This window comes from Amyelois transitella, chromosome 3 (genome assembly GCF_032362555.1).
Source record: "Amyelois transitella isolate CPQ chromosome 3, ilAmyTran1.1, whole genome shotgun sequence".
NCBI lineage: Eukaryota > Metazoa > Arthropoda > Insecta > Lepidoptera > Pyralidae > Amyelois > Amyelois transitella.
The window spans coordinates 6,290,154-6,316,870 of NC_083506.1; the positions used below are offsets into that span (position 1 = coordinate 6,290,154).

At 33.8% G+C, this 26,717-nt stretch overlaps 1 protein-coding gene across 1 annotated transcript; it reads right to left on the minus strand.

Moving 5' to 3' along the window:
* Positions 1-12,978: 12,978 nt before the first annotated feature.
* Positions 12,979-15,486, minus strand: LOC106135420 (GILT-like protein 2). Its single transcript, XM_013335709.2, has 5 exons — positions 15,368-15,486; positions 14,653-14,723; positions 14,341-14,493; positions 14,011-14,196; positions 12,979-13,200 (listed from the first exon to the last, which is right to left on the minus strand). The coding sequence occupies exons 1-5, from the start codon at positions 15,450-15,452 to the stop codon at positions 12,979-12,981; spliced, it is 717 nt and encodes a 238-aa protein (XP_013191163.2). The 5' UTR covers positions 15,453-15,486.
* Positions 15,487-26,717: the final 11,231 nt, after the last annotated feature.

Sequence of the window (26,717 nt, forward strand, 5' to 3'; positions counted from 1 at the left end):
GCTTTATTATTATAAATTAAATAGAGCACAGCTGGGGAGCGTCGAATTAAGTGCATAATGCTCAAATAATTTCATAGGCACAGAACTTAGTGGCCTAGTGGTTCGGCGGTGTTCAAGTTCAAAGGACTTAAAAGTTATATATAATTCATACCCGAGCTTATTTAGTATTATCGTGCTTTATTCTCGGACAGTTTTAGACCAAAAACTCCACATAAACTATTATATATAATAATATAAATCCCAGGGTCGTGTAAACGTAATTGTGTACAGGCAAAGAGGTTTTAATATGCATTTTTTATAAATAAATTACCTACTTTTTTCTAGGCATGGAACAGATAAACATTTCGCTTCGGAGTTTGGATTGGAACTTTACAGGGTTGTTTCTAGACATACACTTTTTGTGACCGGCTTATCAGTCGGTTTAGGTTCTTCACCCCTGCTAGGTAATCAGATACACGTGTCCTATTACAGCGGCCTTATATTTCATATGAATAGGAAAAAAGAGTTTATTTCATGCTATTGGTATGTTCATAGTTTGACGTAACTACAGGTACTTTATATTTCTTGTTACGAAGTCAGACCGGTTAATATAGCTGTCACGTTATAGTTTAAGTCGTAATTATTTTAGACCAATTGCCGGACAAAGATTTTCTTCTTTTCCTCCCCTTACTTTTGAAGGCCTACTTAAACCCTTGCCCACTAAATAAAGACCCGACTAAATAAACTATTATGCCAGTTCATCCTGGTAATGAAATATGAATTTTACCGCTTTAATAAAATCCAATCAATTTCCGCGAATTTTTAATGAAACATGAACAAACAACGTCCAAAACGAATCGTAAATGATGACATATTTATAATTTATACACGAAAGCCGCTGCTGATTGATTTATAGTTCATAATAACAACAAACCAATGATTTACACAATCATGTTTGCACGCTTTGAACTTCTTATCGTTTCTTGATTAATGCATCCATGGAACAACTAATATTTAATTTTGATATAATAATACTTATGAGCAGGATGCAACTATAATAATTTAATATACATGCATGCAGTCACGTCACCATCTTTACTGGGTTAAAAGAGTTACAGGTGTTTCAAGAAAGAGATACTTTTGACGTGAAAGTCAAAAGGCAAAATTAAATCAATCAAATCAAAATACCTACATTTTTGTACAAATTGGTGTTAAAATCTGAGTTAGGTCACTATCCGAGCGACGTGAAAGGTAAATTGAAATAATTAAAAGGATGCCTTTTTTAAGGGACTATATTTAAGAGCAAAATTATTTAAACCTTGTTCAATAAACTATTTACCACGACAAAAGCCATATACTCGATAAGATAGAGCGCCGAGATAATACAATTAGAATGGCGGATACTGCTCTGCTAACCTTATTCCGTAAATATTTTGAATAGGAAACTATGGTCGCTTTGGGAAAAGAATGAAGGTGTTTCTTATTCATCAGGTAACGTGAGGGTCTATTTTGAGCAGAAAGGAAAAAAGAATAGGACCACTCCATCTCTTTTCCATGGATGCCGTAAAAGGCGAATAAAGGATAGGATTATATAGTTGGGATTCCTTTAGGTGATGGGCTAGCAACCTGTCACTATTTGAATCTTAATTCTATTATTAAGCCAAACAGTTGAACGTGGCCTTTCAGCCTTTTGACGATTGTTGGCTCTATCTACCCCGCAAGGGATATAGACTTGATTATATGTCATGTCATTTTGAGGAGTAGTATAGGCGTATCATATAAAGAAACACATAAGCCAAACGCCTTATCAAATCAGCTCCCAAGTTATAGTTATCAAATTGCAGCTTTAATAAACAAGTACTAAATTTCGGAAAATTCTCTCTCAATTAATCTATGCCGAAATTCAAATCTGTAGATAGACCCAGTGGTAATGGCTGAGTGTCGATAAGTCAGCTAATCACTTTCTTCTTTTATTTAAATATATATAGATATTTAAAGTTCGTTTATCTTCATGTCATATACTTGATTGAGTAGTCGGAGAATACGCGCCGGATGACCGCACCGCGCGCCTCGTCGTACGTGCGTTGATTTGCAAATATGGATATTATAACAGCTATTGTTATTGTATTGTATGGTGATCCCAAGAACAGCTATTTAATAAAATATAACTAGAACTTAAAAGTTTAAAATTTGCATAATATGATCTGCAACGATCTCTTTTATAATCATGTTCACTAGTACATAGGTTATGAAGTAGGAACTTACTGGCGTGGTTTATTGTTTGAAGCGGTATAATGGTAAACTAATTGATATAACAGGCACTACACAGGCACAACTACAGGCACTAATTTGTGGGCACTAACGTACCAATAAGGCATTAAATGGCTTGACTTACTTGTATAAGTGTAGAGCTTAATATAAAATGCATATTTTTATTACAACTAATAGGCAGTATCGCGCTTACATTATTCATTGTTGCGAACGCGTATGGTAGACGAGGATGTAGACGTATTTGTATAGAATGTTAAGTCTGTAGGCAAGCAATGGACGCAATATGAATAATCGTTATGTATCAGATAATGTGACGTGTGACGTCACCAAAAAAGTACAAGCAAATTGAAAAGAAAACTAAGATTTAAAAATATTTTGCAAGACCTAAAGACTTTAAGATCTAATTAGCGCATACTTACTGTACCCAAGTTTATTGTTTACTAGTTAGCAAATATAAAAATAAGATATCCATAGTATGAGTGCGATTTCCTAAACCTTGAATAATAAACAAAGGAAATAGTGACTATGAAAACCGACCTTTTCAACTTCAGATCCGTTAAATGCGAAACAATATTGCAATTAGCCCTTTTGGCTATCAACAGATGTGATGGTGGTAGTCTGAGTATAGGGTAGCACCCTATACTCAGACTACTAGACTGGGAGTAGCAACTCCCAGTTGAGTACAGTGTCTGTCTTGTGTAAGTCACTCTATATATGCTGACTCTCATCATCAAAGATATTCCGTCGGTTTCTAGTCTCTGGAATTGTTAGCAACCCTGCTAGTTCATTTGGATGCTTTAGCAATCTTGCCTTGTATTTGTCAGTGTAAGAAGTTATCTCTTCTTTACCTGTCGGAACTTCGAGGTGTTCATGAAGGTGCATGGTGCACCATGGTTTCTCAAAACAACGGAGCTTACATAATAACCCTCAGTAAGCTATTCTGCACCCTTTGCATTATTATAAGATTGGAGCACCTCCTAATAATAAGTAAAATCTACAATTTTAAAGCTATAAAAATATCCGATTTAGTTCTGGGCGCAATGAAATATGCATTTGTATCATTCTTTATGATCCTGATGATGTAATTTTGTGAATGATTTAATTTCTCTAATGGTCGCTTACGCCAGAAATATTTCAGTATCTGACAAATCAGTGTTTTTGCATATTGAAGTTGTTATTTGTTGAACAGCACGTGGCAAAGCTGCTACTGTTGGCAGCGCTGGCACGAGACCTGGGCGAGTTGCCAAGTGTAAGGCGACAGGGGGTCTTATCCACGAAACACCCCTGCCGTCTGCGGATTTGCCTTATCATTCGAACTCCCTCACACTTATGAAACCACAGATGAGACATAATTGATATGACATGATGACGAAAGTGTATATTATTGACTACTAATCACAGAATGCCGTGACGTCTAAATTCAATGAGATGACAGCAAAAGTTTTACATTTTCGTCCATTGTTACCTTCAAACATTTGTTGGGTTTCCTTTTAATAATGCAGGTGACGCAGCTAAAGCTTTGTTAGGTTGTGCAAATCACTGCGTATTTTTGATACAATTTATTAACAATGACATGTCTAAATTGATGCAATCTCCTGATTGAAAATTTGTTCATTTAGTAATGCCAAAACACTAAAGAATATTCTGATAATGAAATTTCTGACGCCTTCTTTAACCCTGTGGGCAATCGTGCAGCGGATATAGATTCCTGCAGTGCAAAGTTGTCCTTGAAATGTCATTAGTGGGCGCGATGGTATTGTTGGCACATTAGCGGGGCGATTAGCGCGTTGAGGTGTACACCACTTTAGTGTGAAACATAGCTAGATTTACCATGCAATATTCATTAAATTATTATATAAATTTATATAATAATTTAATAAATATGAGTACCTCTTCTACCAATCCCTAACGTAACGAGGTCGCTAGTTTAAACGTAGCATTCGTAAGATACACCAGTTTGATGTAGTTTGAAGTAGGTTCTTAAACGTTGAAGATTGTTTAAACTGGACTTTATTATAGAGTTCTCTCTTCCTGATTGAATCTTTAAATGAGTTTTGTTCCGTGTTAACATAAGTGAAATTACTTTCATACCCTACACTACACCATTGCAGCATTAGTTTACATAACAAAAGCCTTAGCCTTGCTACTTGTCGGCGTCATCGAGTTATTTAACAGAAAGACTGCTCGCCATTATCCTTTTCATAGTTGTATTGAGTTCGCGTGATTCACTGATGATCTGATGTCATCGCAACAGTTACCACATCTATATATAAAACAGATCAATGATTTGTTCCTTGTTTGATCACATTCCAAGCACGGAAAATCTATCAATTACCTCTGTAAATTATAGGTTAAGGGTGAGATTACATGGCGACTGTGGAGAGCCCGATCAGATCACAGCCCTCTTGGTTAACCAAAGTACTTCGCTAGGTTCATCGTAAGTAGAATAAAAAGTACACAAATTACACCTGACGCAGTAAACTGGTTTATAAAAGGCAATTTTTAATTTGAAGCATGCTGTATGGTGAAATGACGGATCATCTGAAGTCCATACCTAAACATTTCACAAATTAGCAGACAACTCATGGAATTGTGTAAAATGAAAAATAAAAAGGAATTATAGTATTTGATATAAGTACCTATGGAAAATAGGAGATATCGATAATTATCTCGCTGTGGATGTTTTAGTAACTGATTACCCTACCTAGACGATAAAAACCTAACTCTTCTTAATTATAATCGCTACAATGAGAAAAAAAATTTAATACATCTTGGGATTGTCTAGTAAATTCTAAATGAATTTAGGTTTACACAAAACTAATAAGATTATAAAGATATTAAATGTGTGCATAATTTCTTATGACCTACAAAAAATACCCGATCCAACCCGTTTATTCTTCTAGAGAAACAGCCAGCCTGAGCTAATTACTGCATTCTGTGCAACTTCCTTATTCACAATGCACAAATACAATACAAAAAACTTGACGAACTCCACGCTAATTAAAAATACATGAAATATTGCTACGACTACGACGACGTTCTGATGTGCGTGCGAGTAAATAACCACATTATTATAGTGTATTATTTATTCCCTAAGCTAGGAACGTGTGTGTGATTGACAATGATTGTTATTCCACTTTGGTAATGTACCTAACTGTCAGTGAATTACTACGTGCGAAATTATTTTAGACAAAACATAAATGTACATTCTTTTGTTTTCTTTCTGGCGTTAGTCCCATTTACGAGTACGTTACTCACTTTTCTTGTAAAGTCAGGTTCTTACACGAAGCAACTCATCCATATAGTGCCATAGTTACCTACACATCCACTTACCTGAACCTGCAGCAAACTTTTGAAGAAGTAAAAGTTTGCTTAAAGTATGCTTTTATTAAGAATGACTCAAAAGTTACTTATGGTAGGTATTTAAAGTATACTTACATGAACTCAACGACTTCAATTTCTTGTAGTAGGTACTACCTACTCTGTATAGATTTAAGATTATATTTCAATACTGCGTCTGTAGTTTTTGCGGTAACCGTGTTCAATTTCAATGATTCAAGGTTCTCGGTCTAATGAGGCATTATAGTACACACCGATGAATAGCAAGAGACCTTCATGTCGATAGATTTGCCGCAGTGTGACGACCAACTATTATTATGAGGATGAAACCTCTGCGTAACAAATGAATACATTTTTTAATGACTAAAACGGTGGCTAATTAAAAAGGTCACGAAATAGTCACCTAAGTTTGGCATGAAATTGTATTTATCCTAAATAAAACAACATTATTAAATTAAAAACAAAATACCCAATGAGCAGGCGTGCCAATGATAAAGGGCATATGTATAGTTTTGCAAGTATGGTAAAGTAGGTATATTTAATATATAACTTGGTTAATTACTATATCTGTGTTCAGGTTCATCTACCAGGTTTTTCGGATTCCGTATCTAAAAGGTAAAAACGGTACCCTGTTACTAAGCCTCCGCTTTCACCAGGCTGTATAAAACCATACATACATACGATCACGTCTTTATCCCTTACGGGGTAGACAGAGCCAACAGTCTTAAAAAGACTGATAGGCCACGATCAGCTATTTGGCTTAATGATAGAATTGAGATTCAAATAGTGACGGGTTGCTAGCCCATCGCCTAGAAGAAGAATCCCAAGTTTATAAGCCTATCCCTTAGTCGCCTTCGCCTTTTACGACATCCATGGGAACGAGATGGAGTGGTCCTATTCTATTTATTTATTTTTTATTGGTGCCGGGAACCACACGGCACCACACCACGGTATAAAACCATGATAAGTAGAAAGCTGAATTTTTCACAAATTATGTATTTCCAGCACCGCCAAAATAAAAAATACTAAACAATACACGTGTTAATAATAATTACGTAATTTTTCTCAATATTAATAATAACAACAGGTAAATACAGGTTTTACAGAATATCTACTTGTTTATTACCTTTTTAAATAAATAATAAAGTAGATAACAATAATAATTAGAGGGGGGCCAATCCTCCCAAACAACAAACGTAAATATTTTTGGTCGATTTTAATAAACAAGTAGAAGCGTGAATATAAAAATTTAATACATATTAAGGTAACTAACGTGATGATGGTACGGCACCTGTCGGACGCGAGCACGACTCGAACTTAGCCTTTTTTTTTAAATAAACGAATAAATCCTCTTGATTTGATAATGTTTTCACAGTACTAATCGGAGCGAAGTAAGGGTTAGACAGGTGGGCACAAAGGTATGCCAGTGATTTTGGGAAAAGACTGGTAAAACCCTTCTCAGGAATTTATTTATTCGAAACAAACATTGTGATTGTTGAATTTTGTTATAAACAAATTGAATTATGATTTTTACGTGTATGTTTTTTATATGAAAGATTTGATAAATTGTCACTCATATGAACATAAAAGTAGTAAAAGTGATAAAATTTCGGTAGATTACACTGCACGATAAACAGTGAATTACAGGTTAACGTGTCCAACCCCATAAAGTATGTGCTGTGCGTGTCAACAAAAACTTTTATATTATTATTAAGGATTGGGCGACTCTCATCAACTATCATGTAATTTATGTCGATAATCCCATTATACGGCTGTTAGAATATGCCAAATTATACTTAAATAAGGGGTACATTATGTCTCAGATATTTTCAAGCGTTGATATAAAATCTCTGCATTTCCGTATTTCCGTTTCTGATTATAATTACACCAATTAAGTTAATATTCTAGATGTAAATGTACTGTTTCAAAAGTACTATGATACAATATTCGACATGATATTGCATGAAGCAATCAGTGCGTTGAAAAAAAACACAACTCTAAATATTCTATCAAAGCATGCGGTACTTGTAAATTCCACGCGAGAACGGAACTGTTTTCCATTTTTCATGTACGGTGCGGTGCAACACATGGGAAATAAGTGTTGTGCGTGTGCATAGAGTATGTTTGATACCCTTGTATGCCATTGCATGTGCAGTCAAACGATAGTTTTTAATTAAAATCATGCCTTTTAGTTACAGCTGACAACTTATCAATAGCGATACAGTTGCGGAGTTATAGGAATTTTCGCGTAACATGAAATGACATATTCTCAGATATAATACTTATCTGGTATAATAGCACCTAAGAATAGTATAAAATTTTGCAAAATATTTTGAAGCTGACAGTGGACGATCTAATATAAATCTTTTCGTTTCCTTACTGACAGATTATTAGTTCACCTCATTAATTGCTAATTAAACCGGAACACGTAGCGGAAGGTCGGTCACCATTGCTATAAATGAGTCGTTACCGTATTATAATATATCAACATCATTTCACCTTAAACAATTCTTGACCATTTTTCACAGTTAAACCAGTGGCTAATGTTTCGTGGAAATAATGAATAATGTGCACGAGTGAAATTTAAATGAGCGAAATGGTAAACGGTGGTTTGGATTTTATGAGATGTAGAATAATGTTTGTATATACCTAACAGAATAATGTGCATCCATACATAGAAGTCTGAAGTTTCCGTGAGGGGTAGGCACAGACTACATCTTTCCACTTGTCCTGATCTCTTTCGCTTCATGTACATTCATCAATAAATATTTTTTTTCTAATTTACCTTTTACTGTTTGAAGTTACAACAGTTAAATGCTAGTGCGACTAAACCATACTCAATCAAAAATACTTAATGTTGAAATGAATGAAGAAATAATAGATTTTTACGTTTGACATGTACATATTCTTAATCTAACTCTCATTCATTCAGAACCGAAACCGTTCAAAAACACTATTAGTGAACCATACATAACATAAGTTTACTTTTTGATAGAACTTGATAATGGTCTATATTTAAACGAAATATAATGAGTGTCTCTTTCTTGTTAAATTCATAAACTGTAATTAATAATACATTTGGGTATTCTACCTGAAACTTGGCTATTGACACTTGTAAGTGCAGCAATCATGTCTGATGCCACTTAATTGGTCTCTGAGGCATTCTCGAACAACAGTTAAGCCAACGACTGAGTATTAATTAGTTCTGCTCCCCTTGGAATTAGTTACTTGTTTCTTCGATATTTAATTTTCTTTTCAACAATATAATTTGTCTACAAATTAAATATCTACTTTAGCAAATTCTTGTATTTCAAAAGTAAGTAGCGACAAACATAAGTTACATTATTAACATATATCTTTAGGTTTTGCCTCATTGTGCTTATTATCAAGTTATTTCTCCTGTTCAAAACTTGTATTGCCGCATTATGGTCAACGACTACAATACTCTCTTAGTCATGAGAAGAAACGAATATTTCAAATGTTCGCCTCATGATTCATAGGTGCATAACCGCTGCATACCTCACCTTCTCTCGGACCCTGCACCGGTCTAATAAAATCGTGTCAATGAATCGGAGGTATATCGCCTGTTTATGGTTGATTTACTGCAGTCCATAAAATTGGTTATAATTTTTTTTGATTTCGGGTGAAAGCTTATGTAAATAAATGTCAATAAATGAAAAGAACAAATTTCATTTCTTATATCAATTTGTCCCTCTGTCTGCCTAGTCAGGTAATACCTCACCAGAAAAGATTTGATCATATGTATGCATTAAATTAGAGAATTTGCACGAGGTTTGATAGGTTATTTTATTATTGGGGCTTTCCGTCGGAACTAAAAGATTGAAAAATGTGGTGTATAAATACATTGTTCGTGAATAGCTCTGAAATTAGTTTTCGGCCTAAATAAGCGCCTGAGAATATTAGTTAAGCAATAGTCTACTTCTACCTGCAAATAATGTAAGTACAATGAAATAATCAAAGGCACCGTGCATGTTTCAGTTGGACTCTTTGATGTAAAATATTTTACTTTCTGAATTCGAATTCTGTCTGAATCCTAAGGAAAAAGTAGTGATGTGATATACGTAAACAATTATACAAAGATACCTACAAATATGCATGCGTATTTGTGACGCAACGATAATGTCTGCGTAGATCTAAAACATAAGGTTACGATTTCGAATCTCAGCCAGGGCATAATGAAAAACTGAACTTTTTCTAATTGTCAACGTTTCTATGTTAATCTTACATTCTTACTTAAATGCATATATTTACTAATAATCGAACTTGGCGCCTCCAGTGAGACATTAGCTGGCCCATAGAGGCATGTGTAAGGCGTGCCATGTGGTTCCCGGCCTTAAGAATAGAAACGCTCCATACATAAGGAAATGGCTAATAAAATTGACATTCTTTTTGTAGGCGATGGGCTAGCAACCTGTCATTATTTCAATTTAAATTCCACAATTAAGACATACAGTGGAACGTAAATTATTTCAGGCTATTCAAGACCATTGGAACTGACTTCCCCGCAAGGGAATAATATGTATATTTGTATTCGTGTAAGGCTTCAGAGCTCGTCAAATATTTTGTCACATGATTTCCAATTCCGTCACTGTGAGCTATCATATGCTGCAAATCGATTCACTTTGTGTCTATGTCAGCGGGCAGATTGATGAAAACAATAGGAGATACGTTGTCTGCCTGTTCGCGATGGTATCCACTGCTTTTATTGGATTTTGTATCGAAAGTTTATAGTGTAGCATACATTAAATACATATATAGAGGTACCTACTGCTATGTACAATTCTACATAAACATAAAAGTCTTTTTGATATAATCACAAATTATTTAGCAATGTCATATAATATCTGAATAGAACTAGTAGAAACAAGAAAGGAAAAAGGACGGAGGTGGAATAGTCATTTAACCTATATATTTTATGTGGTCCATATTAGTCAGATTAAAATTAAAAAATAAAATAACTTATCTATAACTACAAAATCTATGTTATTTAAATTTTTTGATGATAATAACTAGATTAGAAAACGACCGCGTCTATAATTTTCGTTCCCGAGGGAATATCTGGTTTGTCTTAGTCACAAACGGCATCTGTATGCCAAATTTCACGAGTTGCTGACTACTCGGTTACAAAATAATGTCAGTAAAATTTTTTTTAAATTGAAATCCGTCAATTCTTTATGCAAGAATTACGTACGGTACGGTTCGAAGGCAACTCAATTTTAGATTCAGCAGTTTAGGCTGTGTATTATATTCATGTGGCCAGAGTCAAGGCCTTGGTACATCTAATTCTTAAGTGACGTGGTAAATGGATATATTATTTTTATTCCTAGGTACGTCCATCTCCTTCATGCGGATTTGAAGAGCAAAATAGTGCGGTTGGGGAGGATGCTGAGCGCACACGCATGTAAAATATTGCCGTAGCACTCTTTGGGCCCGTACTGGAATAAAATTTAACTACACCATCAACCAAATCTGTCTTAAAAATGCATGCACATTCATTATAGGTACGTTTAACGAAATCTTACAATACCAATGTTATAATTTTGCTATCAAAATAATTGTTAACTAATAATTTTCAAAGTTAGAATAAGGAATCGCGTAAGGTTTTTTTCAATATGCGAATGTGCGTTATAAATTCTGCGACAATTTTAACATTGCTCCCTCGCAACATTTGAAATACAGAGACTTTTAAGTTATTAGGCTTTTATTATGAATAACATAGTTATCGTATTTTTAACGTTATATACATACTATACATTTTAGCTCAGTGGTTCTATGTACAAATGTAAGGTACGAAGATTGATAGAAAATTATTATGTTCGTAGGCCTCGTAGCTATCGTAACCACTTGCTACGAGGAGCTTTTATATAGAAGGCACGAATACCCCAATGCCTACATTAGGTTGAGAAAGTTCTTACTCGAAGAATTTAAAATCAAAATAGATATTAATCAATGTATCTTACATACTCGTTGTAGATTTATATAATTAGTTTAATGTAAGTGTGATTTTCCGTAAGGGTAAGTGTGAATAAACAGATACGAGCTTAGTACATTGATCACTTTTTTTACTGATTTTCTTCGAAATGTCACTGTGGACAGAAAACCTCGTAAAATAACTTGACTTCTATTGCTTCATTTTTTTAGTTCCGATTCGACTTTTCATTCTGAAAATATTATTATGAAAATAAAAAAAAAAACGACCAAACGTTCCGAAAAAAGATAGTAAGTGCCAATGCGCTTGGCTCATCTCGAAGGAATTTTTTATTTTTCAGTTTTCTTTCTCATGGTTTACACTTTTGATCATGATTGTCAGAGTTTTTGCATATCAATGAATAGTTATTACATTTTAATATCACATATGTCTTTTAAACAGGTATACTCCTGATCTTCTCATGCCTGAATGTTGTGGGCTTGCTCGTTCGTATTACTGTTTGTTTCGAACTTAACAATATGAAGTTAATAATCTGAATCATAAAATAAGTATTTTATTATTTGTATGAAAATAAATTATGGAAATAAGTAGCGTACCTATATAAATACAGGGTGACATTTTAAACAACTGCTTCCTTTTAAACATAGACTATACCCATGCTTCTGAGCCGTTTGAGCCTATTTTTATCTAAATTAAACGTCATCATTTTCACATTTAAAAAACCCTCAAAAAATACGTCACACGCTTTAATACAGACCAATACTACAAAAAGAAATTAAAACTAAACATGTAAATAAATGTCTGAAAAATTAATTATTTTTCTAGTATCAAGATCAAGTAAAGTACAGAGTTGTCGAGATTGCTCAGCTGAATGAATTGTGTCTTTGACCTCTAAATCTTCCTCGTCGCTTTTCCGCCGGCCGGGGTGATATGACGTATTTAGGATCGTGGATTTTGATACTTTTATTTTTTTCGTACTTTCTGAAATATGAACCGATAATTTTCTTTTAACGTTTTTAAATATCCTTTAGATGAGTACACTTAACAGTTAAATTTATGCAGTCGAATTAAAAGTCATCTTGTATATATAACATTTTAAGTTATGAACAAAACTACAAAACTCGTCATTGCCGAATTTATTATGTTACATTTAATTTTGAGATGAGTTTTGTTTGATAGGCAGAGATATTTTTTTTTCAATTTTTTTTATTTTATTTCTATTTTATTAAAGAAACTATTTATATTAATAATATAAAAAATATAAATTTATTTCATAAATTAATTTACAAAGATGATTTGAAATAAAACTCACTACACTCGGAAGAATGTTTTTTTTATAGTACTTCGTTACAAATGATAAAATATGAAAAAAATATGTTATTCATTATAGTAAACCTTTGTAATCGGTTTAAAAAAAGACCATTTTTTCTATAAAGAATTTATTGATTGCAAACTTCTGGCGGATCTTTGAAGGCAGCGCAGACGTCTTGCATCAATGTGCCGTTCTGCAGCCATTCGACTCCGTTGATAAGCACGTATGGCACATAATTAAAGTTGGCCTTGTGACTTTCTTCTCCATAATACTTGAGCAATTGACCTCCTTCTTTACCCTTGGCACATTGGAGTATTTGACTTTTGTCTATATTCATTTCATCTGCGCACTGAAATTTAAAATATTGGCGAGTTATAGTAAGTCCATTCTCAAATACTCGAATTTTTCCAAATGATCAATGATCGGTAATGTACTAATCGATACAATTAAAACATTTGATTATATTATGGTAAGAAAAGACACATGTGGCGTTTTAGCGTTAGCTTTATAAAGTTTTGCGTTTTTCGTACAAGCGAGCAAAATATTTTATAAAGGTAGTAATATTTTATTTCAGTGTCAGCATCATGAGTCTATGAGTGTGTCAAATTTTGTGTCGGAGGGTGTATATATGCTCCAAACCGTGATATGTTTGCTTGCGCGATTTTGCATACGGACATAGGCTTGGTGGCGTGTGACATTTGAAATGTCGCCATTGACTCTTGGCTGCTATTAGTTACATACATACATATGGTTCCGTCTATATCCCTTGCGGGGTAGACAGAGCCAACAGTCTTGAAAAGACGGAATGACCACGTTCAGCTATTTGGCTTAATTATAGAATTGAGATGTAAATAGTGACAGGTTGCTAGCCCATCGCCTAAAAAAGAATCCCAAGTTTGTAAGCCTATCCCTTAGTCGCCTTTTACGACATCCATGGGAAAGAGATGGAGTGGTCCTATTCTTTTTTGTATTGGTGCCAAAGCCGGGAATCACACGGCAACTTAGTTAAACGCATCGTATTGTCACTGTGATTGGTTTGATGGCGAGTGACGTTTGGGAAGTCACCACAGTGAGCAATCAAATAGGCCGCGATAGGATTCAGATACCTTAACATTCGACCACCGAAGCCTGTTTTTCTAGAGAATATAAGAATAATCACCTTCAGTACTGCCGCATCATCCGACCCTCTAGTCTTGTCATTTGTCTCCATCATACATATATTGAAGTTCAAAGCGTCAGTATGGTTTGTAATATGTTTAAGACTGCATGCATGTAATTTATTTCCGTAACACTCTTTAGGTCCATGTTGACATTTAAATTCTATACTTCCATTTGTCTCGATTGTCTAAAACAAAAGAAAATATTTCTAATTATCTGCTGCATTTTTTATCAAAATAAAATCCTATATATTGTACGCCTGATTATGTCTGATATGATATTACGAAAACTTACATTTTATACTATTTAAGTTTTAATGTGAGAGAGTTACCTGAGCATTTCCGTACGGGTAAGTTTTAATGTTTAGGTAAGGGCTTAAAGTATTAACGACATTCTTGAATTGAGTGCTCTCTAATTGTATGCAATATGGACATAGAGTTTCATAGTAAAGTTGGAGATCCACAGTTTCTGTTCGCTCGTCATTCTGAAAACGTTAAAAATATTTTATAATGCTAGTTTATTCCTATAATTCCCATTACTTCATACCTACGTCTATATCTCTTAATCAATTGTGGAAAATCCCTCAAAATGTATCATTTTATATATTAGTACTTTTACTACAAAATATAATACGGATGCATACCTTATTTTTCATAAAATATATATCTTGAGGGCTAATAGGTTTCTCTTCCATTCTGAGAATTGTAAACCAACCTGAAAACATTATTGTTCTCGTAAAGTGATGTGTGATGTTTTTTTAATAATACCCAGCCTAGTATTATTATTCCAATGTCTAACCCAAATTATTTCAAAATTTGATGAAAAATCTGTGTATAGTTTTTGCGTAAAAGATAACAAACACGCATCCTTGCAAACTTTCGCATTTATGATAATCGTAGAATAAAAGCTGATAAGAATCCTTATTCTTAGGCTCTATCCGCATCTTATAAATCTATATAGGAAGTTGGACAAATCACAAGGGTTCTTGAACTTCAACCTGCACTCGTTTTAAAGTGCAATATTAAGTACAGCTTTGATATAAATAATATGAATATAATCTTGACGAATCACGCAGATTGAGCAAGTCTGAAACATGAGTTGTGGGATTCTCAAAATCAACGATAATAAACATTTGTACTCGTATGACATCCAAGATTTAGACCAAAGAGAAAAAGTTGGTTTTTCAACATGTCCTGATCGAGATTCGAATCCACTGCGTTACAGAGGCCGACAAGATATGCTTTTCTCTGTCAGAGTATTCCGTACATTCTTTTTATGAGAAGGTGCAATTGATTTTTATCTTTAATTGAATTGATAATTATTTTTAATCTGAAATTAGGTAATATATACATACAGACCATAATTCGCTGCGGTGGCTTGATTGAAATTACACATGAAAGAAACTAAAAGTGAACTATAGACGAAAGTAGGAATACCGATCATTGTAAAAAGATATCGACCACAACGTTTATCAAACACTGCTCCCACTGGACTGACGATAAGCGTACAGAAGTAATGTGATTTGTATTCTATTATTTATGTCAAAAGTAACATACTTTAATGATAAGAAACAAATAACTGCAAATAACTATTTGAAACCCGCAAGCCGTTATGACCATTTAATAATCTACCAGGGCTTCTCAAACTAGAGGCATGTAGATAAGTTTATTGATTTTATCACAATACTTGGAAATACCTACTTACGTTACAAACCTTTGGACTAAATTAAATAACCGGAAAATTATTCATAAAACAGTTTTTCTTCTTTTGTTAGTCATTTAATCATATTTTTCTTGACTTGCTTCTCGTTTTTTAATTGATTACGAATACCTCAGTTTGAATAACTCTTTTCTCCGTCATGCGTACCAAGGTTTTATATATCGTTGAAGTAGAGCAGAACAAATTTTGATGATTAATTTACGATTTATAATTTTTATCAGAAGATCTTGTGTCCCATTGCATATGAGTACCTAAGTGATTATAAAAATTGACTGGTGTCTAAAAGACAAAAGATACTTATAACAAAAAAATGAAAGTAGAACGTCCCATTTCTACATGTTTATGCTAATAGACTAAATTCATTATTACATATTTCGAATTTGTAAGTATGTTACCATCTGCTACAGTCACCCTGAGTGGGATAATGTTACATTAATTTTGGTAATTATAAGACTTAGGCGTGTCTCTCTACATTCGAAATTGTAATTAAAACGTGTCGGAATTTCCAGAGCTTCTATCTTATTTGTTTTGTCGACTATCCATTTCTAAAGATACTAAAATAAAGGTAATCTTGAATTAACAATCATAAAATTTCTTTTAAAAAATACACTACTGAAATAGTTAATAGAAAATATAAATGTGGTAAGAGTACTTTTATAGGTATCTCTCTTATTGACAATAAAAAGACGTAAGTAAGATTGTTTAGGTACCTTTATTTTAATATCTTACAGAGCTAATATGTATGTATTTCTGACTGGCTTTAGAATTTTACCTGTAAATAATACTCGAATAGATAAAATGATGAATTTGAAAAAAAATGAAGTTGATTTGGTACATCGGTTTATGCAATTGCGCGGCATTGTCTTACACTTACGAATATTGCCCATCAATTTATGTAAATAAATAGGTCTTTATTTTCATAAATTGATTATGTTATGATGAAATTAGTTGTCTAAATATCTTTAATGAAACTATATGACTTATAAAATTTTGACGTTATTATCGTAACTACGAAAGAAAATGAAAAGATTAAATTCCGATATAAGTAAAAAATCAACCCTATTGTTGTTGACACTGAGGTAGAAGAATAAGTACTCTTAAAGAATCAAAGTTTAGCTCAGATCTCAATGGTTATAATGTTCTATCACAGAAACTAATTAATCCTGAATATCGCGATGTGTGAAATGATGTTAGAGTTAGAAATGCATACAATTACCATCATATTGACTGAAAGGGTCCGTCCCAATGACCGCCCTGGGCTCTGGTCTTATTTGATGAACGGCCAATGACCTGCCCTCTGCTGGCACAAAAGTAAATTTAACCAGTGCAATGACACGGGGCGTCGCCGTGGCTAGAGGCTGAAAAGTTGGGGAAATAAAATAAAATCGTTTTTTTTTTAACAATTTTTCAATATCTATTCTCACGGTGTTTCGATTAAAAGAATTTAGGAATATTTTGACATATACGTTTCATATCTGGAGAATGGAATAGATAAGAACGTCACATCACATTTTGTCTTCACAGTTACCCAAAGTGAAAAGATTAGGCAAAGGATAAGGACCGCCAAATGCCCTTATTTTTGAAAATGTCGTTTTGTCGAACGAAAAGTTTATGACTTATTTTAAGAAATGTACTATCTACCACTACTATATAGATGATTATATTCATCTTCATGTAGATGGACGTACATAAGAACCGAAGTCAGTAAAACTTAAACAAAATAGAGCCTCATCTGTGTTCAAACATCCCATCTCCCACGTATGTAATAAGTACACGCATTGCTTCTAGTCTGAAATTTCTTGTGAAATGTCTGAAGGGCAGACGGCGGCGAACCATGCACAAACAAATTATTTATAAGACAGAAACTTACAAGCGTTACGAGAGCGAAGCTTGGTTAGGGTAAGGCTAAGTCTTTTAAGACTACGAATGTTTGCAGCTTTGATTATTTTAAGGGTACGTTGTTGGACTTGCTTTTGTCGAAATACTCGTTAAAGCACGGATTTGAGGACAGCATTTAGTCACAAATGCATATATTAGTATGTTAAAAATAACTTTGCTGTTATTTTAAAAGATAACTAACATAAAATGAAATACTCGTGTCATTATATTTTATATTTTAATTGGTAAAGATATAAACCTGTACAAGTCAAGTTCATTCGGGAAATGATAAAACGAGACTACTGATGCTGATAAATTTTATAAGGTCAGTCAACTCAAGCAGCGAAATAAATTGATAAAGTACTGTTCGCCTGCAACTAATTTCGAGGGGTAACATCTGATGTGTCTTTAGTTTTGTGCTGCAGTCTCGGCACAATAGCATCGCGCTAAGCTGTCGCTCCTTTGTTAACTTACCGCATCCCCACATATTACTTTTTGTTACAAAATTGAGTTGTGGCGTCGTCGGAGACAGATACAAGTTGCTTCTTGAGAACAATGATACTCATGCTATCTTGAAGGCTATAAAAATCAAAAATATTTGAGAATTTAAATTTTGAAAAGGAAAATCCTTGGAGACAAGTCTTTTTCACGTGGTTAAACTCTCATTTCAGTAACAAGTCCAATCTAACATTCAATCAATCATTAAAATAAAAAAATGCGTGCCTGTAAATTGGAATTAAAAGATTTTATTATTCCGATTTCTATGATTGCAAGCAACGTTTCTTTAAATTCTCTTTCAGTTTGTTTGTGAATATCTCGGTCCATAAAAATCAAACAAAAAAGACAATGCAATAGTTTTCAAAAGATGCAAATACGGCTTGTTCCAATCGAAAACGTGCTCTATCGTCAGATTTGATCTGCAACGGTTATCTACCGGTACGGCTCAGCCAACCTAAACCGTGTTGCATTTTTTGTCACTAGATACGATTTGAACAACTTTTGAACGTGCATCTGGATATCCGAATTAAAATTGGAACGTGAGTTCTGGATTTTAAATTTTCGTCTGATTGAGTTCAAGAAATCCAATGAAATTTTATCTACTCATGTTATACTCATGCTAATTTTAATTATTATGCTTGAAACATAGTATTTCGATTTTGGATCTATTGTTCCTCGAAGATAATATAGGGTTATTTAAGTTTTTGTTGATGCTGTTAGAGTATCTTCTCTATACTAACCACAATCATTAATTTAGTTTTTAGCAGAACATCGATGTGGGTTAAATTTTTTAAGCTGTAGAATTTATTTATTTATTAGGAGTCCAGGGTATCCAAGTTTTTTTTTGTTACTGAAAGTAGGTAAGCTAGAAAGTTGTACTCCGGTCAGTTGATTGCACTCCAACATCAGTCCGCAATCCAACAACTTCAACTTAATAAAAACTTTCTGGCTGAAATCTGCAGCCATCGAATGCGCGGCTACCTCATCAATACTGAACTTTAACTTCGCTAACTGAAAAGATTTTGATTCAATCCTTAAGTTTTGTTAATCATTTGATTTTTTCCTTTATTTCAGTATTTTTTTTTAAAAAGCTAAAATCTAAGTGGGTTATAAAGGAGAGACCTTTATAACCCACTTTGCATAAAGCACTTATTGTTTATGCTGCATTTATACATATAATCACGTCTTTATCCCTTGCGGAGTAGACAGAGCCAACAGTGTTGAAATGACTGAAAGGCTAACTTCATCTGTTTGGCTTAATGATAGAATTGAGATTCAAATAGTGAAAAATTGCTAGCCCATCGCCTAAAAGAAGTATCCCAAGGTAATAAACCTATCCCTCTGTCGTTAGGATATCCATGGGGAAGAGATGGAGTAGTCCTGCTATGTTTCACATAAGTTTATAAGCATTTTCCTTAGTCGCAGTTTAAGCTATAGATGACAATGTAAAACTTTTAGAGCAAAATTGAATAATATATTACTGGCTTTCAGTTCCAACGTAGCTTTCCAAATGTTCAACATCAAAATGAATGAGAGGAAACGGAAAAGCAGAAAAATACAGTGAAAAGCTCGTCAGGCAGGTGGTCGACGTGGAGCCGTTTATTTATCTGCAGTGAAATGAAAAATTGAAGCGAGCGCTGTAGAGCCCGGCTCGCGCTTGGCCACCCTATCCCCACAGAATTAAAGCGAGTGTAAACGTAGCAATAAAGTTATTTTATATGTCGGGATCGAGTTTTATAATACTTACCTCTGGTTGAAGTACATATTTAAGCTTTAAAGCTCTATTTACGATTAGATGAATCAACATCTTAAAACATTTGAATTTTCTGAGATCTAAAATGTAATTAGCAAGGTTACGCCACCTGGATAATTACAATATTACATTTGTAAATTTCTTTGTTTCGTGATTAATTCTGTGGGTATCAATATCAATTTTGTTATAGGTACGTAGCTGAACAACCACAAAAGCTCCAACGGCCTAACAATTTGCAGGTCTTTCTCGTCTGAATAACACCACAGTTTATCCTGATAATGCATGTTTCTTGTAGCAGGTGACGCTTCTCACGGAATGCCAGTATTAAAGCCTCGTCGAGGGTTCCCCTAACCATGTTAAATATTAATTTGAGGCCAGACTGCGTACGAACAGATAGTAAAAATATAACAGAAAGACAGATTTCTTACAAAGATTATCTATATCTAAAATATGCTGCAATTTTTATGTTTTTATGTTAAAAAAAACACTAAAAGTGATCTAGAACGGATTTTTTAAGAAGGGAGAAACGAATTCCTCATGCTCATAGTACTGGTAACATCCTCACTTCTTTGTAGAGGTGCCCGAATAGCGCCTTTCATAAATTATAATGATAAGTAAAAAAGTTTAATATAATGTAACTTCTGTTTCCTCTTTATAAGTGGAGCAGCTTCGATTTCATATGCATTTAGTTTGATCCTAATGAACTTTTAGTTATTGTGGAGCCCTCACGTGGCTATCAATCTAATAAGAAAATTAATAATCTTGTAAGCAAAAATACCATTCAGCTTTTGATGATCGTGATTTTTCTCGTCTGTTTCATATTAACGTGCTTGTTTTTATAGTAGACAATGAAAAGTAAATGTATAAAAATCTATCTCTTTTTAATGTTTTGTAAATAAAAAAAGTGTTTTTCTACATATGTATGTGCACACATCCGAATGAAATGATATATGCGAAAAAGTTCCAATAGGCCACGTGTAATACGAATCATAGGGCTGTCTGTATAAAAAGTAAAGTCGCGTCTGTCCCTATGTATGTATGTTTAGATATTTAAAACTACACAACTGATTTTAATGCCTTTTTTAAATATATAGAGTGATCCAAGAGAAAAGTACACATGTATAAATATTACCCGTGCCAAGCCGGGGCGGGTCGCCAGTATACATATACAATAAATCCTACTAATATTATAAAGTTTGTGAGTATGTCAGGTTGTCAGTATGGATGTTTGTTACTCTTTCACGCAAAAACTACTGAACCGATTACGATGAGATTTGGTATGTAGGTAGCTCTTTATCCCGGAGTTCCCGGGGGATTGATTGGGTTTCCATGTGGACGAAGCCGCGGGCGGCCTCTAGTAATTAATATTTTGAACTTTTGAGTAGGTGGACTAGTAAAGTAGCTTTATTTCCATGCAGGTTTAGTAAAAACCAAAAACAAAAATTCATTTAAAAAACAGGTTATGATTTGCTATCCTCTAGGTATTTCAAACTCATTTTAGTTACAAACATAGCTTGATTAGAATGTCAGCACGATAATTATAGGACTGTGATGTAGGAGCGACAAAGATAGAACATGAGAGTATAACTAAATATCAGAAAATTAAGCATAACATGTGTAAAATTTTGATGACTAAGATAAAATAAATAAAGTTGTTTGATTATGTTACTTTAAAATAATATAAAGGTAGCAAATAAACCTGTGCTATTCTTACTGATCAGCAGTTTATACCAACCCTAGAAGACTATCTGAGTCAGGTCAAACAGTGTTCGCTCTTTGTTCCAGCTCCAACAATCCGCTGCAGTTATGATCTTTATCTTTATACAGGCTAGTTTTAATCCTTGATTGATCTCTTGCTGAGTGTTGGTAACACTGAAAACTTCCAATGTTAGTTGATAAAGTTTAAGAGGAGTTTGATTGAGATTGAAATGCATACACAGCTTTTCCGAGCTCCTTATGTGCATTTTAAGGAAAATAATTGTTATTACATTCGGAAATTGGGTAAGTGTTTATTCTTTTTCTGGTTGTTCTTTACCTCTGATAACCTGTAAGTTCTGTGGGCCTCTTAGTTAATTCTGTTTATCATTTCTTCGTGTTCCCGGTTGCACCCTCCACAAAAATGTTTCGGCGACCGGGTCTGCCCGAACGGCCTCTAAGTTAACTCTTCTATTTACCAGGTAGAAATTTTCCAGGCGTAGGTATCTAAATATTAGTATTTTTTATTTACTTGTAAATTCCGTAATTCATCAATACTTTCGCTATTATTTGTGAAGATATGTATGATATACGTGAAAACTTGTATACCTGTATAAACTATATGAACATAAATATGTATCTAGTATTTTCTAGTAGCGTCATACGCAAAGCCGAGTCGCCAGCGAAGCGATGGTTAAAATATATTAGTACATAACATACACACATCAGTTTTATTGTAGTCGAAATTATAACAAAACTTTATACTTAATAATACATGCAATATGATGGACGTTTTAATAAATTACTGAATGTAATGGAATTTCTTATTTTTTCCTTTTTATTTACTTACAAATAGAGAAAGTGACGGGCTCATCTATCAACGTACAGAAAAACCATTCGAGGTCGAAACGGCGGCGGCTGCTGTCGTGGGGTAGTGATTACATTCTCTTTGGTCGTGGGTAAAAGGTAGTACTCCACAAGATATATTTATTTCTGAAAATTTTACAACATAAATGTTTTTATTACGAATCATTTTCTTTGATGTTATTACGCAACCCTTTCGAGTAATAAAATATTCTCGACGGAAAAGAATACATATCATTTTGTTAATATACTATAAACTGAATGTAAACTCGTCCATTTACCTGTTTTAAGGTGAAATATATTGACCCATGAAAAAAAATATTTTTACCACCTAAAGGTTTAACAGATTACTCAATACAAAAACTGTAAATAAAAACAAAAATAGTCTGAGATTCCTATAACATATGGTCTTTTACCAAAGAAAAATGTAGATACGGTTTTCAAAAGTGCTAACTATCATTATTTTATCTATATTATTTATATTCATTATCTATTATTTTTGTATATATGGAGGTAATTTGATTGTTGAACAAATTCTTCGATGTCTAAGAATAGATCTATGTTTAGGTGACTCTAAGTAATATCGTAAAGTGGAGATGCCGATCACGTCCGGGAATCTTCATTGGAAGCGCCCTCTCCATTCCGATGAAGTGTTAACATGTGATTTGTAAACTTTGTTCTACCTATTTTATCTATAGTTTAATACCGCGCATAAAATGGACGTACTGAGAATTAATTCTTCCATACTTTATGAATTTCTGTGGCAGTAAGTTATTCAAACAATCAGGAATACAAAATGAGGAGAAACAGAGCTTGAAGAACTAATGCGAAATGGTAAAAGAGCGTGGAAGAGGCCTAGACTCACAGAGGGTTGGGACGGCGCAGGAAAATAGTTAAACACCTACAAAACGAAGAATCATTACCTTATGGCCAGTGTTACTCAAACAGTTTACTTGAAAGATGAAAATATGTGGTATAAATATAATAAAATTCACATCGATATATTTCTGAACATTTATTACAGTAAAATGCCGTAGAAACCTCATCAATTCTGCGCGAATCATGTTGCCGCCTGATAAACTAATTTGCATAGAAATTCCCTTGGAATCGGAGCTCAGCCGTGACTGATTTCGTTTGGATTCACCGATGGTTCTCGGGGCCACGAAAAAGGGAATTACTTAAAAAGTCTGCCATCGGGAATAGAAAGGTATACACCCAATCTGGAACCCCAACTATTGGTCTTCTAAACGAGTAAATAATTAACAATCACATAAATCGAAAAAATATAGAATGTCTGTGGTAACAATGTAAGCAGCTTTGAAGAGAAGCTTACACAAAACCAGTACGAATAAATTATACATCCTTGGGATGTATATATTCTAGGGATCAACAATATTTCTCCGTCAATTTACTGTTCGTTCTTGGAACGAAGGCAATATTTCTGCGCTATCTTCGAAGGGCGCTGAGATTGCACTATTACACCAGTTTTATTACACGAGTAAACATAGTTATCTACTACGCTTGCGAAATGAAAATATTTTTTATTTGCATAAGTCGTCCCAGAATTAAAATTGCTGAGCAGTCTACGTATTTATACTGTCCACAGTTTCCGAGATATTTTATGCAATTTTAGTTCGTTCCCTCATCCACAAATTTACTATTCATGTAAAAATAACGAATGTAGAATGAATGAAATATTCAATTTAATTTTACTTGTAAAGTAACCCTGTTTCAAGCATAAGTCGACAAAAGAAAAAAATACATTTAGCTTAAAGAAACTTTTGTTAAGACGTCTTTTCCATATTTCGGATAGTTTAGCTGGCCTGTAATGGTTCTGTATCAGGTGTTCCAGATCTTCGATTTTTATATGCTAACAGAAACTTGCTCTATTTCCTATAGTTTAGCTGAGCTGTTAAGGTTCGACATCAGCTGTTTCAGATTCCAAAATAAATTATCTACACTAATATTATAAAGAGGAAAACTTTGTTTGTTTGTTTGGTTGTAATGAATAGGCTCAAAAACTACTGGACCGATTTTAAAAATTCTTTCACCATTCGAAAGCTATGTAGCTTTGGATAATTGTATCCACGAATAACATAGACTATATTTTATTTTGAAAAAAAAAATAGGGTTTCGTAATATATTTGGATTTTTCGGACACAAACTGAAAAAAATCAACCAAAAAGTTACTTATTTTGCGTACGCTGCCTAAACTACAAAAGATAGAACCATAAAATGTTTTAATTAATTGTAGATCTTATAAATATCTACAAAAAAGTCCGCGACACACTATACCTATCTATGTCGAGGGAGGCACAACAACCACATTTTTATTTAAAAATCTTGAATTTTTTTTGGTCTACATTTAAACGCGTTTTTTTTACGATTTCTGCTGCACGGCCCGGGACTGCAGGCAGAAGTGTCACTTTTGCCGGGAACAAGACTTAGCCGCTTTGCGGGCGGTCCTTTAGTTAGTTCTAATAGAGATATATTTAGTATCGGCTGTGCATCCGTGCGAAGCCGGGGCGGGTCGCTAGTATTCTATATATGGCCAGGCATAAGAGCTGTACAACAAAAAAGTTTCATTCAAATTTGTTCAGTATTCACGGTCGCTATAAACTTACATTCTTAACCTATAGGCGGTGGGATGGGTAGACAACAGAAGCGGGAAATATTTACGCGTATCGTGTATGAATTCAAACACATCTATGTGTAAGTGTATCCTCAGACACATTCCTACTTAACAGAGACACCCCAGGGGTCGTTGAACGAAAATGTTAGTCGTAAATATCACCGTTGGTATACTTTTTCTATTTACTCTTATCTTTCCAAGAATATTTAATATTTTTGGCACATTAGAGCATATCAGTAGACATAATGTCGCTCAATGATCCTTAATAGGCAGTTTAGTAAGTGATGGATATGCATTACATGCCTATCTGCTTGCACAATATAAAGACCACTCCATCTCTTTCCAATGGTTGTCGTAAAAGGCGACTAAGGGATACACTTATAAACTTGGGATTCTTCTTTTAAGCGATTTTTCTTTTTCTCAATTCTATAATCAAGCCAAACAGCTAAATGTGGCGTATCGGTCTTTTCAAGACTGTTGGCTTTGTCTACCCCGCAAGGGATATAGACGTTATTTTATTATATGTATGTGCTAAGTGAAAAACTAAAGGTGGAAATAAATTATAAAAGGCACATACCTATACTAATATATCCATCTACTTCGATTACGAGTGAATTAAATGCATTTTGTAAAGCAACGGATATCACTACATAGTATAAAACAAAGTCGCTATTTTAGTCTGTTTGTCTGTATGCTTAAATCTTTAAAATTACGCAACGGATTTTGATGCGGTTTTTTGTAACAGGTAGAGTGATTCAAGAGGAAGGTTTTTATGTATAAAAACATTTATAATTTTGCACCTGTGCGAAGCCGGGGCGGGTCGCTAGTTTATTATAAAAATACTTGTATATTGGCCACTAAAAGTATAAACTATTTCTGATTTTAATTCCGGTGATGTGTATTATAACTTAATAAACTTCTGAATTTATTTATTTTGAGTGGTTTCTCAGGATTCAATTTCGCTCATGTAGCTCCAACCATTAATTTTCCTAATTTGTTAACATCGCCTTTCATGTGGCTGGTTACTTAAATTATTATTTGAGAAATGAGAAAAACCCTGTGTTTTCGGATGAAAACACATGTATGTATTTACACAGAAAATTTGGATTAATTTTCTGTGTAAATACTTACATTTGCCGGAAATTTTCAATTTGATTTACTCAAGTTGCTTATTTTAAGATTTGTAAACCATAATCGTATAAATAATCGATACATTGACGTTGAAACTAATAATAACAAATTTATTTTCGTTTTGCACTTCAATCGCACCTTTATTTAGTATCTATGTGGGCCGGAGATTGAAATATAACACCATCTAGAAATAAAACTGGTAATTTTTAACAAATCTTTTTAGGATTTCCTATTCCCATCCCAAAAATTGAAAAAATATACGAGTACAATTTGCTTGTTTATTTTTTTTTTCGTTTTTTTTTCACAGAGTAATTACTTGTACCCTTCAAAAAAAAATAATTAAATAATATTAACCCTTAACCACCTACCATACGTCTCACAGATCCTGTTGATATCATTATTGTGAATATTTTTGCGCCGGAGTGTTGTATCGACTCGTTCATTCCTGTACCTTTTCCCTGCGCCCCTGAGTACCGCATAACGGCTCGTCAAGATTAGAAGTGTGCGCGTTTGTCTCAGGTGAGTAGTTAAATACCAG

What these genes read in the sequence shown, in the direction of transcription:
- LOC106135420 (XM_013335709.2), bottom strand. Translation starts at nt 15,452, where the DNA reads ATGATCGGTATTCCTACTTTCGTCTATAGTTCACTTTTAGTTTCTTTC. An exon ending in AGCCACCGCAGCGAATTATG is followed by an intron (nt 14,724 to 15,367) that starts GTCTGTATGTAT and finishes TAATGTTTTCAG; the next exon opens with GTTGGTTTACAATTCTCAGA. An exon ending in TATATTTTATGAAAAATAAG is followed by an intron (nt 14,494 to 14,652) that starts GTATGCATCCGT and finishes TAACGTTTTCAG; the next exon opens with AATGACGAGCGAACAGAAAC.